This window comes from Chiloscyllium plagiosum, chromosome 11 (genome assembly GCF_004010195.1).
Source record: "Chiloscyllium plagiosum isolate BGI_BamShark_2017 chromosome 11, ASM401019v2, whole genome shotgun sequence".
Lineage (NCBI taxonomy): Eukaryota > Metazoa > Chordata > Chondrichthyes > Orectolobiformes > Hemiscylliidae > Chiloscyllium > Chiloscyllium plagiosum.
The window spans coordinates 77,585,161-77,600,085 of NC_057720.1; the positions used below are offsets into that span (position 1 = coordinate 77,585,161).

Below are 14,925 nucleotides of genomic sequence, written 5' to 3' on the forward strand. Positions count from 1 at the left end.
TCACTCTAAATGTGCTGTCTCGTCTGGAAATCCCCCATCCTAAGGAAAATACAACTACCATTATTAACTCTATATGTATCCCTTGTTATTTTATGAACTTTGATCAGGTCACCTCTCAACCTGTTGTGCTCCAGTGGAAAAAAAAATCCCAGCCTATCCAGCGTTTCTTTATAACTCAAACCTCCCATCCCCGGCAACATCCTGGTAAACCTCAAATCTCTCCTGACCCCGCCTCCAGTTTAATAATATCCCTCCTATAACTAACTGGGCAACCAGCTCTGGGCACTGTATTCCAGAAGAGGCCTCACCAATGTCCTGTACAACCTCAACACAACGACCTACCACCTACACTGAAAGGACTAAGCATGCCAAATGACTTTTTAATCGCCCTATCTATATGTGACGCAAGCTTCAAAGAATTATTTACTTGAACCCCTAGGTCCCTCTGTTCTACAATGCTCAGGGGCCTACCATTAATTGTTTAAGCCCCACCCTTGTCTGTTGTACCAAAATGAAATTATCTCTCATTATCCAGATTGTGTCCAGATTTTCTAAAGAAAATAATCTCAACCTCTCTAATATATCTTCAAATCTGAAGTTTCACATGACTGGCTCCAGGGATGAGAATCTTTTTACTTTCTCCAATGCTCCACATTAAGTGCAGCACCCAGAAGAAAGCAATAGTCCAGCTGACACCTAACTGGGTATACTAGTTCAAGATAACCCGCTTGCTTTTATACTCCATTTCCCTGTTAATAAAGATTAGCATAATATATGCTTTATTAAACACTGCCACCTCCCAACATCCTTGGGAGAGCAAAAGACCTCTATTTGCATTTTCAGTCACTCCCTCTCAGAATAAAGTTAGGTCCCTTTGCTCCTGCACCACTTTGTTTCTTCTTCTCTCTAACCCTGGAATTTGAATCTGTTTTGCTTCTGTTTTTTTCCAAAGCAAGTCACTTCACATTTCTCAGCATTGAACTTCACCAGCCACTGTCCTCCCATCCCAACAACTGCTCCTCCCACAAATGGGTCACAATGTTTCCAGGTTTTGTGTTGCCCTCAAATTTTGAAATTCTGTGCTATTTCTCGAGGTAAAGGCCCTTTTTAAGAAAAGCAAGTATCCCAATATGACCCTTGTGGAATTGCATAACTCGTCACCTTCCAGTCTGAAAAGCACACATCAACTGTTACTGTTCAATCACTGAATTTTTATATCTATGTTGCTACTATGTTTTTTGTTCCATGAGTGATTAACTTTGACAAGTCTGTGTTGCACTGTTATGGTTAGCTTTTATCAGCCTCAATAGCCTTTACAAGTTCAGTTGTAGTGATTTGTAACAGCAGGATTAGTTTTTTGTGATGTTGAATACTATTTGTAATTTCCAGTATTTGATAATTCATTGGTTTGATTTGATTGCTTTTCCCCTCCTGCTCCCCCCCCCCCCCCCCCTCCCCCCCCCTAACTCGAAACCCCCTCTGTGTGGGAGAAAGGCTTCATCCAACCATTCCCTCATTCTTCCCCCCCCGCAATGAGCAAAGCAGTCTGTTTGACTTTTTCAGCTGAGCAGCACAGCATGTAGGTGAAAGCAGATTGAATTTTGCACCTGCTATTTAGGATCACATCTGATTTTGCAAGGTTGATGGATTTTGGAACATTGACTGTCAACTGTAATCTGCACGATTTAACTATTGTGTACTTTTTGATTTTTCATGTAAGAAACCAACAATTTTTATATTCACAAATCTGTGTACAATATAAGAACAAGAAATCGAGTTAGGCAATTGGTCCCTTAACCCATTTGGTTGGATCATGGCTGATCTATTGTGATTTGTGTTGCCATTTCACTCAAATCTTGGCTCCCACGTAAATCAAAAATCATCTGTTTTGGAACTCTTGATTATTCACATGAATTTAGTAAGTTGAAGGTACAGGAGAATCTTGAATTAATGGTATTTGGTGTGTTTTGAGGCTGCTTTAAAATATCTCTTTTTGAGGGATTAGGATCTTGCTTGGGATCAGTTAAAGGCATTAATTATCAATTTTTTTTTCACAATCATTCATTCAACATGAATTGATATTTGTATTGTGTTTATAAAGCTGAACTTCATGCTTTAACATTTAATTGCTTTTGCTTGCTTGAAACTTTTACTGTATCTTATGAAAGAGCACTCTTGCAATAAGGGTTCATTGGAGCAGCTGCCTCGTAACCAGGTGGCGCCATTTTGATCAGTTAATCACCAGAATGTTAGATTGCAGTCACTTTTGAGGACACTATCTTTAGACTGTTGAGATCAAAAGTTGTTTTTAATGCATAATAGACATTTTATTCCTAAGTGTTTTTTCAGTGGATTACACTTATTAAATTTCACGGGATAAGATAAAGAGATTGTTAATCCAACCCCATTGTATACGTATTTTCGATGTCTGATTCTGTTTCTCAATCTCTTCCAGAAAATTTTGTGGTGGCAGCATTTGATTTTTGCATTAGTCTTGAAATTTCATGTTTTAAAGCTTCAGCAGCTACTTTTTTTTTAGGCTAATTTGTTGCATTATCCAACCACTACTGAAACTTGATCAATTATTAGTTATTTGTGAACTCTAATGGTGGCCTATCCAACTTTTAACATCTTTTAGTAAGTGCATTTAAATGGTTTGGATATTTGCTTGACTAGCTTTGATTCCATAAGCCTTGTTAATTTTAATAACTACGCTGATTTGTGTATGGTTGTAGATTAGTCATTAAAGGCCATTGCCTTGCTAAGGTAGATATAATACAGCAAGCTTCACTGTTTGAGGCTGTTGCATTGTGCCATTGTATTGTTGAGCGACAGATGTTTTGCTTTCCAGGTATCGCAAACAAATGGAAGAAATGCAGAAGGCATTTAATAAGACCATTATAAAACTGCAGAACACTTCAAGAATTGCTGAGGAGAAGGTATTTTGTAAAGCAATGTTTCGAGGAGATAAAATTAATTTACTAAATCAATGTACTTTATGTCCTGAGTCTTCAAGACCAAGGAAATTGAGTTCACTGGTAGCTGCAGTGTGATTATTTAGCTTTATTTTGTGTTCTCTGGTGGTTTTGTCCATATTTGTGCTGCTTATGAATGTTTTCACACCTGGAATTGGTGGGTGTTGAAACAGTGGAAATCTAGACTTGTGATCCAGAGAGCCAGACTCTTGCTCTGCAGATATGGGTTCAAAGGTGACAGTAGCAGATGATGAAATTTTAATTCACTTGCTAGATCTGGAATTAAAGACAGTTAGTTAGTACAATGGCAACCAAGAAACTACTACTATTGTGTTTTACAAAAACTCGTGAGGTATCCTTTTTAGAGAAGGTCATTGTCTTTGCCTGCTCTGGCCTGTATGTGACTCCAGACACAGCAATGTGGCTTATTCTTAACTGTCCTCTGACAGTTGTATCTGTCTAAAATGGAGCTCAAGAAGAGAATCAGACTGCATTATCGACAGCATCAACCTAGGTCCGGAAACCGCGTGTGAACATACCCATGTCAATTCTGCAAATTAGTCACTACTGTCTGGAGGCTTGTATTAAAATTGGGAGAACTGTCACAGACTTTGTCAAGCCTGACCGCCATCTTCTCAGAATTGTAACCTGCAGTGTCCCAGACACCAGCCTTACTATTATCCATAGTACATCCTAGCCAACTGGCAGGGCATACCAGGCAGTGGCATGTTTGGGAATTGCCTTGGGAGACCTTAATATTGACTGACTGCAGGTCAGACATGTGCAGGGGAACATGTTGATTCCTGCCTACTGCTTGTCCTTGGTTAAATCAGTCATCCTCCATGCTGAAAAACTGGATAAAAGTGGAAGAGGGATACTGTGGGGGTTTTTGTTCCACATTGGTTAGGTACTAGTGTTGTGGTTGTACTGAAATAGCTTGACTTGGGTTGTAGCGAGTTCTGGAATGTGAATCATGGCAAAGACTCTCTCTCTTTCCCCGCTAATTGGAATAATGAGGCATGAATGAAGATGGTTGTGATTGTTGGAGCTCTGTCCTATTAGGTCAAGGATGTGACTGCAGGTGTTCCTCAGTGTAGAATCCAAAGTCCACCATCTTAAGCTTCCTCCTCAATTACTTTTCCTCCAAAATATTACAAGTGACGGATCGCTGTGTGATGCTGAACACTCAGTCCTCAGGTACTGAATTAAGCCAGTGTTCATGTGCAGCTAGACCAGGGCAATATCCAGGCTTGGGCTGACATGTAGTGCAAATGTTGCTACTAAGATTACTGAATATTGCGAGAGAACTTTAGCATTTTTCCCTTAAGATTCAGTGACATTCACTATCTCTGTAGCTACTTCATTTAAATTTAGTGATAGTAATGTGTTGTTGTAATCCTCAAGGCATCCTTAGATTCTAGATAAGTTGCCGAAGATTGGAAATCTGCCAAAATAACCCCTATTTTGAAAATGGAAGGAGATAAAAGATGGCACTACATGTCATTTAGCTTATCTATTTATTTGGCAAATGGGAGTCTCCTATAAAAGATATAATAGCAGTGTATTTAGAAATGCATAGTATGATCAAGCAGAGTTGACATGATACCTAAAGAGGAAATTGTGCCTGACTAATTTACTAGAATTGTTTGAGCAGGTAAGCAGGATTAATTAGAGGAAGCTGTGGAAGTAACATACCTTGTCAAGTAACTTCAGAAAATTCAAGTATTGTATATGTATAGGCTTTTATTAAGTAGCCTAGTGTTGCAGATACTATATTAGCATGGCTAGAGGATTAGCGAACCAACAGAAGGCAGAATTGGAATAAGAGATGGCAATCTGTAATTAGTGGTGTGCCACAGGAATCTGTACTGGGCCACAACAGTTTACAAATCATAGTATCTCTACAATGTGGAAGCAGCCCATCAACCCTGCATTTCCCATGACTAATCCACCTAAACTGCACATCATTGGACTGTGGGAAGAAACTGGAGTACATGAAGGAAACCCATGCAGTCACAGAATTGTGCAAACTCCACACGGACAGCCGCCTGAGGCTGGAATCAAACCCAGGTCCCTGGTGGTGAGGCAGCAGCAGGCAACCACTGTGCCAGTGCTTACAACAAAAATAAGGAATACCACAGTGAAATAATGTGCCTGACCTAAGCAGACCAACTCTGCTGTATCAGACCTTATTAATTTAATGACATGCTGAGGAAAGTGCATGTACTACAGCCTGGGTATTATTGAAGCTGCACTCCAAAGGCAAGTGGAAAATATTCCATCATACACCTGAATGTGCATTGTAGATTGGTGACAGACGGTAAGTTATCTCTCAGCTCTCCAGTAAGGGCAGCACGGTGGCACAGTGGTTAGCACTGCTGCCTCACAGCGCCAGAGTCCCGGGTTCAATTCCCCCGTGTTTGCGTGGGTTTCCTCCGGGTGCTCCGGTTTCCTCCCACAGTCCAAAAATGTGCAGGTTAAGTGAATTAGCCAAGTTAAATTGCCCGTAGTGTTAGGTGAAGGGGTAAATATAGGGGAATGGGTCTGGGTGGGTTGCGCTTCAGCGGGTCGGTGTGGACTTGTTGGGCTGAAGGGCATGTTTCCACACTGTAAGTAATCTAATCTAATCCTCGTCTCTGACCCACTTGTGGATGACGTCCAAATGGTGGTGGTAAAGTTGCAGAAGGCTAGAGACAAATACTTTAGCAGGTGAATATAATGGGGGGAAAATACGATTATGCACTTTGGCAAGAAGAATAGAGAATAGATTCTCTACAGTATGGAAACGGGCCCTTCGGCCCAACAAGTCTACACTGACCCTCAGTAACCCACCCAGACCCATTCCTCTACCCCTGACTAATGCATCTAACACGATGGGCAATTTAGCATAGCCAATTCACTTGACCTGCACAACTTTGGATTGTGGGAGGAAACTCGCACTGAATGCTATTAAAACTGGGATTTGGGAATCTAGAAAACTGGGATTTGGGAATCCTCTTCCATGAATTACCAAAAACTAAATATCCAAGTTGAGTGGATAATATGGCAGGCAAATGGAATGTTGACCTTTATTTCAAACGGTTTGGAATATTTAAGTAGGGAAGTTTTAATCAAACTATGCCAGCTACTAGTCAGACCACGGATGGACACTGTATAGTCAAAATAAAGATGCTGACATTTGAGGTAGTCCAACGAACGTTCAGGAGTCTAATACCATATATAGATCCTCTGCCTTATGAGGAAAGATTTGAGTAGGTTGGCGTTTAGGAGAATGAGCAGCAACTTCAATGAAGTGCATAACATTCTTTGGGGATTTGGGAGGGTGGATACAAAAGATTCTTTTCCCTTAGCAGGAAAATTTAGAACCAGATGACAATCTCAGAATAAGTGGTTGCATGTATAAAACCGATTTTAATTTCTTAGGATATTGAGTCTGTGGAATTGTTTAGCGGGCTGCTGAGGTTGTCTTTTGCTAAATATATTCAAGACTGAGATGCACGTTTTTAATCAGTAAGGGAATTGAGGGTTGTAGGGAAAAGATGGGAATTTGGAGTTGAGGATTATCAGATAAACCATGATCCCATTGAATGGCAGTGCAGACTTGATGAGCTGAATGGTCTACTTGTGCTCCTACGTCTCTGATCTTAACATACTGGAGACTACTGTTCACTGAAATGAACTGGATCAACCATTTTAAGTACTGGTGACAAGTAGATGTGAGACGAGGATCTGTGCAACTTGCTGTCTGTCCTCACAGGGCATATTCAGGAGTATGATGGAATATTTATCTCTTGCCTTTTGAGTGCAGCTCCAACAAGACTCTAGGTTTGATATCACCTTGAAGCCCACTTGACTGGCATCCCATCCAACACCTTCATTGTTCAATCCCTTCATCACATCGTGGTAACAGTGTACCATTTACAAAATGCACTGCAGTAACTTGTCCAGAATCATTTGAGAGCATTTTCTAATCCTGTGATCTCTACCACTTGGAAGAACACTGTTGTCAGTTGCCTGGAAATACCACTGCCTGCAAGTTCTCCAAACTGCACACCATCCTAACATGGGACTGCGTTCCCATTCCTTCACTGTCACTGGAACTGTCAAAATTATGGAACTTCTTTCCCAGCAGTTCTGTGTCCCTACACTCCAACCACTCCTCCAAGAAGGCAGCTTATTACCAGTTGACCGCAAAAAAGAAGGCAGTAGACAACTGGCCTAGCTAGTGATGGCTACATCCCATGAGTGAAAAATCTGTCACGTCTTCACATCTGTCTTCCTTCATGTCAAGCATTTGTTTTTCTTGTTCATATGTTGCTTGTTGGTTCTTCTGCCTTCCTGTACCTCTGTCTACCCTTTTCCCTCACTTCAGCTAGTCGCTGCAGTGTTAAACATTTTTAAGAGCTAGTTTGCTGTTCTGCTTTTCTACTCTTGTGGAAGAGAGTCGGAAATACAATCAACTCATTTTACTTGAGGCTGGAAGCTATATAGCAATTAATCTGTTACATTTCAGTCAACATATATAGAATTGTTTGCTATCTGTTACCTTCTGCAAAGGACAAAACTAGATAGCCAATAGAGCGCTGAATTAAGTGCAGACTTATCAAACTGCATGGATATAATGGGTAAGCAATTCTGTTTGCTGTTGACATCCTGCCTACCCCACATATCCTTTCTCCAACAGCAGTTTAAATCTGATGTAAAGTTGAGGCGTCTCTTGGTGTACAGCAAGAATACATGCAGTACAAGCAGTTGACCAGTTAGTCAAATTGAAGTCATCAGTTCTGAGTTTGATTCTTTGCAAGAGGCTTTTTATCAAACATTGACTGACAGCAACTTCTCAGAATAATGTCAGATTCAAAATGAAGCCTTGTCCATTGTCCAGTTGACTAGAATCTATATCCATAAATGTGCAATGGAGGGAGTGATTGTGTTTTTGAAGGTCATTTGCACTTCGAAAGAAACTGTAGATTGAAAGCAAGCCAATCTACTCTCCATTTCCCTCTGGCTAAAACTGTTCAAAGCCAATACACTGTTTAAAACGTAGTACTGTAGTTTTAAAACGAGTGCAAGAAATGTTTTTAAAATATTGTGTGCGCCATCTGATCATAATTTTATAGATTTCCATTATCAGAAATGTTTTGGTGGGGTCCAACTTATTTGCTGACTTCCATTTTTTTTAAAATGCAGGATCAGCGTCAAACTGAAGCAATTAGTGTACTTCAAGGACAGCTTGCAAACATGTCAGAACTGATCAGAAATCTATCTGAAACAGTGAAAAAACTGGAACATGAGGTAAATAATTTTTAAGCACTTAGTGTTATGAAGAAAGTCTGTCAATTTGAATGAGTATTAAAATTGCATTACTTAACTATTCTCTCATTGCTTCTCAACTAAGGGTGAGAACGATGTTTGTGCATGATGTTCTTGTATTAAGTTGGAATCGTAATTTGCTGTGTTATGCTGGAACAAACTGCCCCATGTGGTGTCAGTGAACTAGAAATGGCTACTCTTATGTAAAAAAAAAAAGTCCTTTTCTTCAACCATAATGCTATTTGAGGTAGCAAGAGTTGCGATTGTTTGACACAGATTTTAAATATCAACTCAAATGTGAATGCTCATATACCATTTAATTTGGGCAATTTAATAATTCAGTGCATTCCCTCCTTAGGTTGGAGACCGCCAGAGCTACCTTGTGGTTTCTTTAGCTCTCTGTATAATCCTTGCAGTACTGCTCTGTGTGCAACGATGTTGGAACAGCCCTATCTCACATGATCATTCACTGATAGTTCCCAAAAGCAATCATTACCCGAGCCCAAAAAGGTAACTGATTCTTTGTTAGGAATGTGAGTATTTATATAATAATTAACAAACAGGACCCTACTTTGTCGACAGAAGGAATTTGTACATGCATTGCACTTTTTTTAGCAGTTTCTGTGACATCTTTCTCTTCCCAATATGAGCTGCATTCTCATGGCAGTGTCCTAACCAGTCCGTCTAGTTGAAGAGCTCCAATTTGATGACCTGCTTTCCTACTACATCCACCAAGTCGTCAATGGCCCATGCAATCAATATTTTCTTCCTTTGCTACATAATTTGATCTTTATCTAAGTCTGGTTTCTTGTGTGCTAGTCCTGATGTGTGCAACAGACACGAGTTTGCTCGAAGCAATGTTTGAGTGATTTGTTTTTTTTAAATTGGGACTAGAGTTAGAATAAAATGAGTTTTAAGTAGAAGCTGTTACTAGAGAATTATCTCCTTAACTTCAGTGCAGACTTGCAGCAAACTCTGCCTTTTGGGATCTGTGGGAAACCTGTATACTTAGCAAATATGGAGAAAGTGAGGAGTGCAGATGCTGGAGATCCGAGTCGAAGAGTGTGGTGGTGGAAAAGCACGGCCGGTCAAGCAGGAGAGTCTGTTTTTGAGCATAAGCTCTTCATCAGGAATGAGGGGTTGATGAAGAGTTTATGCTCAATGTCAACTCTCCTCCTTGGATGCTGCTACTTTGCATATATGTTGTATTAATTTCAGAGGGCTCACCGATTTTGAATATGACATTCAGAAAGAGTGAAAGCTAGGAAGAGTGCATTTTGCCTCAACCAGTCTGGTATTTATTCTCAAATGTTGGTTTATTATTAGACATGAAAGAAAATCCTAAAAACACTACATGCAATCCTCTGTCCCCTTACCCCTCTCTGTTTCTCAATTGCATATGTGTGCAGTGTATCAACACTAAATTATTTCATATAATTAGTATTTAATCAGATGTTCATTTATCATCCCAGTCCTAAAGTTACAGCTTGAACCTGTCAGTCTGAAGTTGTGTACAAAAAGGATCAAGTTGAGTATTCTGTCACATTATTAAAATTAAATTTGTGTTAGTGGATATTTTAGAGTCTGAGAGATGTACAGTATGGAAACAGACCTTCGGTCCAACTCATCCATGCCGACCAGAAATCCTAACCCAGTCTAGTCCCACCTACCAGCACCCAGCCCATATCCCTCCAAACCCTTCCTATTCATATACCCATCCAGATGCTTAAATGTTGCAATTGTACCACCTCCACCACTTTCTCTGGCAGCTTATTCCATACATGTACCACACTCTGCATGAAAACGTTGCCCCGTAGGTCTCTTATATCTTTCCCCTCTCACCCTAAACCTATGCTCTCTAGTTCTGGACTCTCCAAACCCATGGAAAAGGCTTTGCCTATTTACCTGATGCATGCCCCTCAATTTTCTAAAACTCTAAGATTACCCCTCAGCCTCTGCTGCAGGGAAAACAACCCCAGCCTGTTGACCCTCTCCCCAAGCTCAAATCCTCCAACCCTGGCAACATCCTTGTAAATCTTTGCTGAACCCTTTCAAGTTTCACAACGTCTTTCCGATAGACCAGAATTGCACGCAAAATTCCAATAGTGGCCGAACCAATATCCTGTACAGCCGCAACATGACCTCCCAACTCCTGTACTCAATACTCTGACCAATAAAGGAAAGCACACCAAATGCCTCCTTCAGTATCCTATCTACTTGTGACTCCACTTTCAAGGAGCTATGAACCTGCACTCCAAGGTCTCTTTGTTCAGCAACACTCCCTAGGACCTTACCATTAAGTGTATAAGTCCTGCTAGTTCCCTGGCTTGTCCTTACCACCCTTTCTTAAACAGTGGCACCACGTTTGCCAGTCTTCCGGCACCTCACCTGTGACTATCGATGATACAAATATCTCAGCAAGAGGCCCTGCACTCACTTCTCTGGCTTCCCACCGAGTTCTCGGGTACACCTGATCAGGTCCTTTAACCATTTCAAGATATCCAGCAATATGGGCATTTTGCAAGCTGTCACTATCTATTTCCTTAAAGTCTATAATCGTCCATATCCTTTTCCACAATAAATACTGATGCAAAATACTCACTTAGTATCTCTCCCATTTTCTGCTCCTCCACGCAAAGGCCACCTTGCTGATCTTTTGAGGGGCCCTATTCTCTCCCTAGTTATCCTTTTCTGTCCTTGACGTATTTGTAAAAACTCTTTGGATTCTCCTTTTTAATTCTATTTGCCAAAGCTATCTCATGTCCCCTCCTGATTTCCCTCTTAAGTATACTCTTACTTCCTTTATCCTCTTCTAAGAATTCACTCGATCTATCCTGTCTATACCTGAAATATGCTTCCTTTTTCTTAACCAAACCCTCAATTTCTTTAGTCATCCAGCATTCCCTATACCTACCAGCCTTTCCTTTTCACCCTAACAGGAATATACTTTGAATTCTTGTTATCTCATTTCTGAAGGCTTCCCGTTTTCCAGCTGTTCCTTTTACCCGCGAACGTCTGCCCCCAATCAACTTTTGAAAGGACAAAGGGAGACAAAAGGAGGGGGATTGGCATTTTGATAAGGGATAGCATTACAGCTGTGCTTGGGGAGGATATTCCCTGAAATACATCCAGGGAAGTTATTTGGGTGGAACTGAGAAATAAGAAAGGTATGATAACCATATTGGGATTGTATTATAGACCCCCCAATAGTCAGAGGGAAATTGAGAAACAAATTTGTAAGGAGACCTCAGCTATCTGTAAGAATAATATGGTGGTTATTATAGGCTGTACAAGACAATTTTCTGATTGTGGCTGTACCTACTAGAGGGGAAGGTGCAAAACTTGACCTACTCTTGGGAAATGAGGCAGGGTAGGTGACTGAGGTGTCAGTGGGGGAGCACTTTGGGGCCAGTGACCATAATTCTATTCATTTTAAAATAGTGATGAAAAAAGATAGACCAGATCTAAAGGCTGAAGTTCTAAATTGGAGAAAGGCCAATTTTGACAGTATGAGGGAAAGAACTTTTGAAAGCTGATTGGGGGCAGATGTTCGCAGGTAAAGGGTCGGCTGGAAAACAGAAAGCCTTCAGAAATAATGAGAATCCATAGAAAGTATATTCCTGTTAGGGTGAAAAAGGCTAGAATAGGAAATGCTGGATGACTAAAGAATTTGAGGATTTGGTTAAGGAGGAGGGAGCATATGTCAGGTATAAAGAGGATAGATCAAGTGAATCCTTAGAGTATAAAGGAAGTAGGAATATACTTAAGAGGGAAATCACGAGGGCAAAAAGGGGATGTAGCTTTGGCAAATAGAATTAAAGGATAATTCTTTTACAAATATGTTAAGGGAAAAGGGGTAGCTAAGGAGAGAATAGGACCCTTCAAAGGTCAGCCTTTGTGTGGAGCTGCAGAAAATGGAGGAGATATTAAACTAGTATTTTGCATCAGTATTTACTGTGGAAAAGGATATGGAAGATATAGAATGTAAGGAAATAGATGGTGACACGTTGGAAGATCTCCATATTACAGAGGAGGAAGTTCTGGATGCCTTGAAATGCATAAAGGTGGATAAATCCTCAGGACCTGATCAGGTGTACCCTAGAACTCTGGGAAGCTAGAGAAGTGATTGCTGGGCCTCTTGCTGAGATGTTTATATCGTCAATGGTCACCGGTGAGGTGCCGGAAGACTGGAAGTTGGCTAACGTAGTGCCACTGTTTTAAGAAGTGGTAAGGACAAGCCAGGGAACTATAGACCAGTGAGCCTGATGTCTGTGGTGGGCAAGTTGAAGGGAATCCTGAGGGGCAGGATGTAAATATATTTGGAAAGACAAGGACTGATTAGGGATAGTCAAAATGGCTTTGTACGTGGGAAATCATGTCTCAAACTTGATTTGAGTTTTTTGAAGTAACAAAGAAGATTGATGAGGGCAGAGCAGTAGAAGGGATCTGTATGGGACTGATTAGGGATAGTCAACATGGCTTTGTGCGTGGGAAATCATGTCTCAAACTTGATTTGAATTTTTTGAAGTAACAAAGAAGATTGAGGGCAGAGCAGTAGAAGGGATCTGTATGGACTTCAGTAAGGTGTTTGACAAGGTTCCTTATGGGATACTGATTAGCAAGGTTAGATCTCGTGGAATACAGGGAGAACTAGCATTTGGATACAGAACTGGCTCAAAGGTCGAAGACAGGGTGGTGGTGGAGGGTTGTTTTTCAGACTGGAGGCCTGTGACCAGTGGAGTGCCACAAGAATCAGTGCTGGGCCCTTGACTTTTTGTCATTTACATAAATGATTTGAATGCGAGCATAAGAGGTACAGTTTGTAAGTTTGCATATGACACAAATTAGAGGTGTAGTGGACTGTGAAGAAGGTTACCTCCGATTACAACAGGATCTTGACCAGATGGGCCAATGTGCTGAGAAGTGGCAGATGGAGTTTAATTTAGATAAATGAGGTGCTACATTTTGGGAAAGCAAATCTTAGCAGGACTTATACACTTAATGGTAAAGTGCTAGGGAGTGTTGCTGAACAAAGAGACCTTGGAGTGCAGGTTCATAGCTCCTTGAAAGTGGAGTCGCAGGTAGATAGGATTGTTGGTAAAGTCCTAGGGAGTGTTGCTGAACAAAGACCTTGGAGTGCAAGTTCCTAGCTCCTTGAAAGTGGAGTCACAGGTAGATAGGAGAGTGAAGGAGGTGTTTGGTATGCTTTCCTTTATTGGTCAGAGTACGGAGTACAGGAGTTGGGAGGTCATGTTGCGGCTGTATAGGATATTGGTTAGGCCACTTGGGATATTGTGTGCAATTCTGGTCTCCTTATCGGAAAGATGTTGTGAAACCTTGAAAGGGTTCAGCAAAGATTTACAAGGATGTTGCCAGGGTTGGAAGATTTGAGCTATCGGGAGAGGCTGAACAGACTGCTGCTGTTTTTCCTGGAGCGTCTGAGACTGAGGGGTGACCTTATAGAGGTTTACAAAATTGAGGGGCATGGATAGGGGAAATAGGCAAAGTCCTTACCCTGGGGTCGGGGAGTCCAGAACTAGAGGGCATTGGTTTAGGGTGAGAGGGGAAAGATATAAAAGAGACCTACGGGGCAATATTTTCACACAAAGGGTGGTACGTGTATGGAATGTGCTGCCAGAGGAGGTGGTGAAGCCAGTACAATTACAACATTTTAAGAGGCATCTGGATGGGTATATGAATAGGAAGGGTTTGGAGGGAGATGGGCTGGGTGCTGGCAGGTGGGACTAGATTGGGTTGGGATGTCTGGTCGGCATGTTCGGGTTGGACCGAAGGTTCTGTTTCCGTAGTGTACACCTCTGACTCGATGACTCTATTTACATGAGTACTTGAAGGAAATAGCAAATCTTCAGTTAATTTTTCTTGTCCCCATGTCAGTTTTGGCCGAGGGCCATTACCCTGTCGTATGCTTTTTGAGAGACTGTGTTGTGAGTCTAAAGTTTAGAATATGAAAGGGAATACATTTTTTTTGATAAATTCTCATTTACTTCCTGGTTTGTTATGGAAGCATCTGGACCATATTTGACACATCTGCAGAATAGTTTTGATTACTAATTTTGAACTGTGAATGAAATGAATTATCTTGGTCAAGTATTAGTACACAGTCAATTCCTTATTAACTTTTTTGAAATTTCTTGGTCAGTTCCAGACTTTTCTATGCTGGGTGAAATATTTTGCATTAAGAAGCTTTAGAGGTTTCCTAAATGAATACCATTTAAAGTTTCCTGCTCCAGCTATATCTAACTATATATAAAATATCTTCAATGCGTATGGATTTGAAACTAATAGTAGTTAGCACTGGCACAATTTCATTCTAATAGCTTTGTAGGGAAATGAGATGAAAGGAGGGCTATTAATTTCTTGCCCCAGTTTTTCTCTCTCAGCCTTTCAGTGCATGAACTATAAACCAAGTGCTAGAGAAGTAGTTTTGGAGAGAGTGTTAATGTTTCAAGTCCAATATGATTCCTCTTCCAAAGACATTGGAACTTCCCACAAATTTTCTCTCTCTCTCTCTCTCTCTCTCTCTCTCTCTCGCGCTCTCTCTCCCTCTCTCTCTCTCTCTCTCTCTCTCTCTCTCTCCCTCTCTCTCTCTCTCTCTCGCTCTCTCTCGCGCTCTCGC

The 14,925-nt window shown here is 41.0% G+C and overlaps 1 protein-coding gene across 4 annotated transcripts in view; it reads left to right on the top strand.

Annotated features, from left to right (window-relative positions):
* The window catches only part of suco (SUN domain containing ossification factor), an 81,790-nt gene that overhangs the window by 58,745 nt on the left and 8,120 nt on the right, over positions 1-14,925 (top strand). For all 4 annotated transcript variants that reach the window (XM_043699897.1, XM_043699894.1, XM_043699896.1 and 1 more), the window contains 3 exons: positions 2,852-2,939; positions 8,166-8,270; positions 8,647-8,798. In XM_043699897.1, coding sequence (XP_043555832.1) covers positions 2,852-2,939; positions 8,166-8,270; positions 8,647-8,798 — 345 coding nt within the window. The remainder of the gene's footprint in view (positions 1-2,851; positions 2,940-8,165; positions 8,271-8,646; positions 8,799-14,925) is intronic.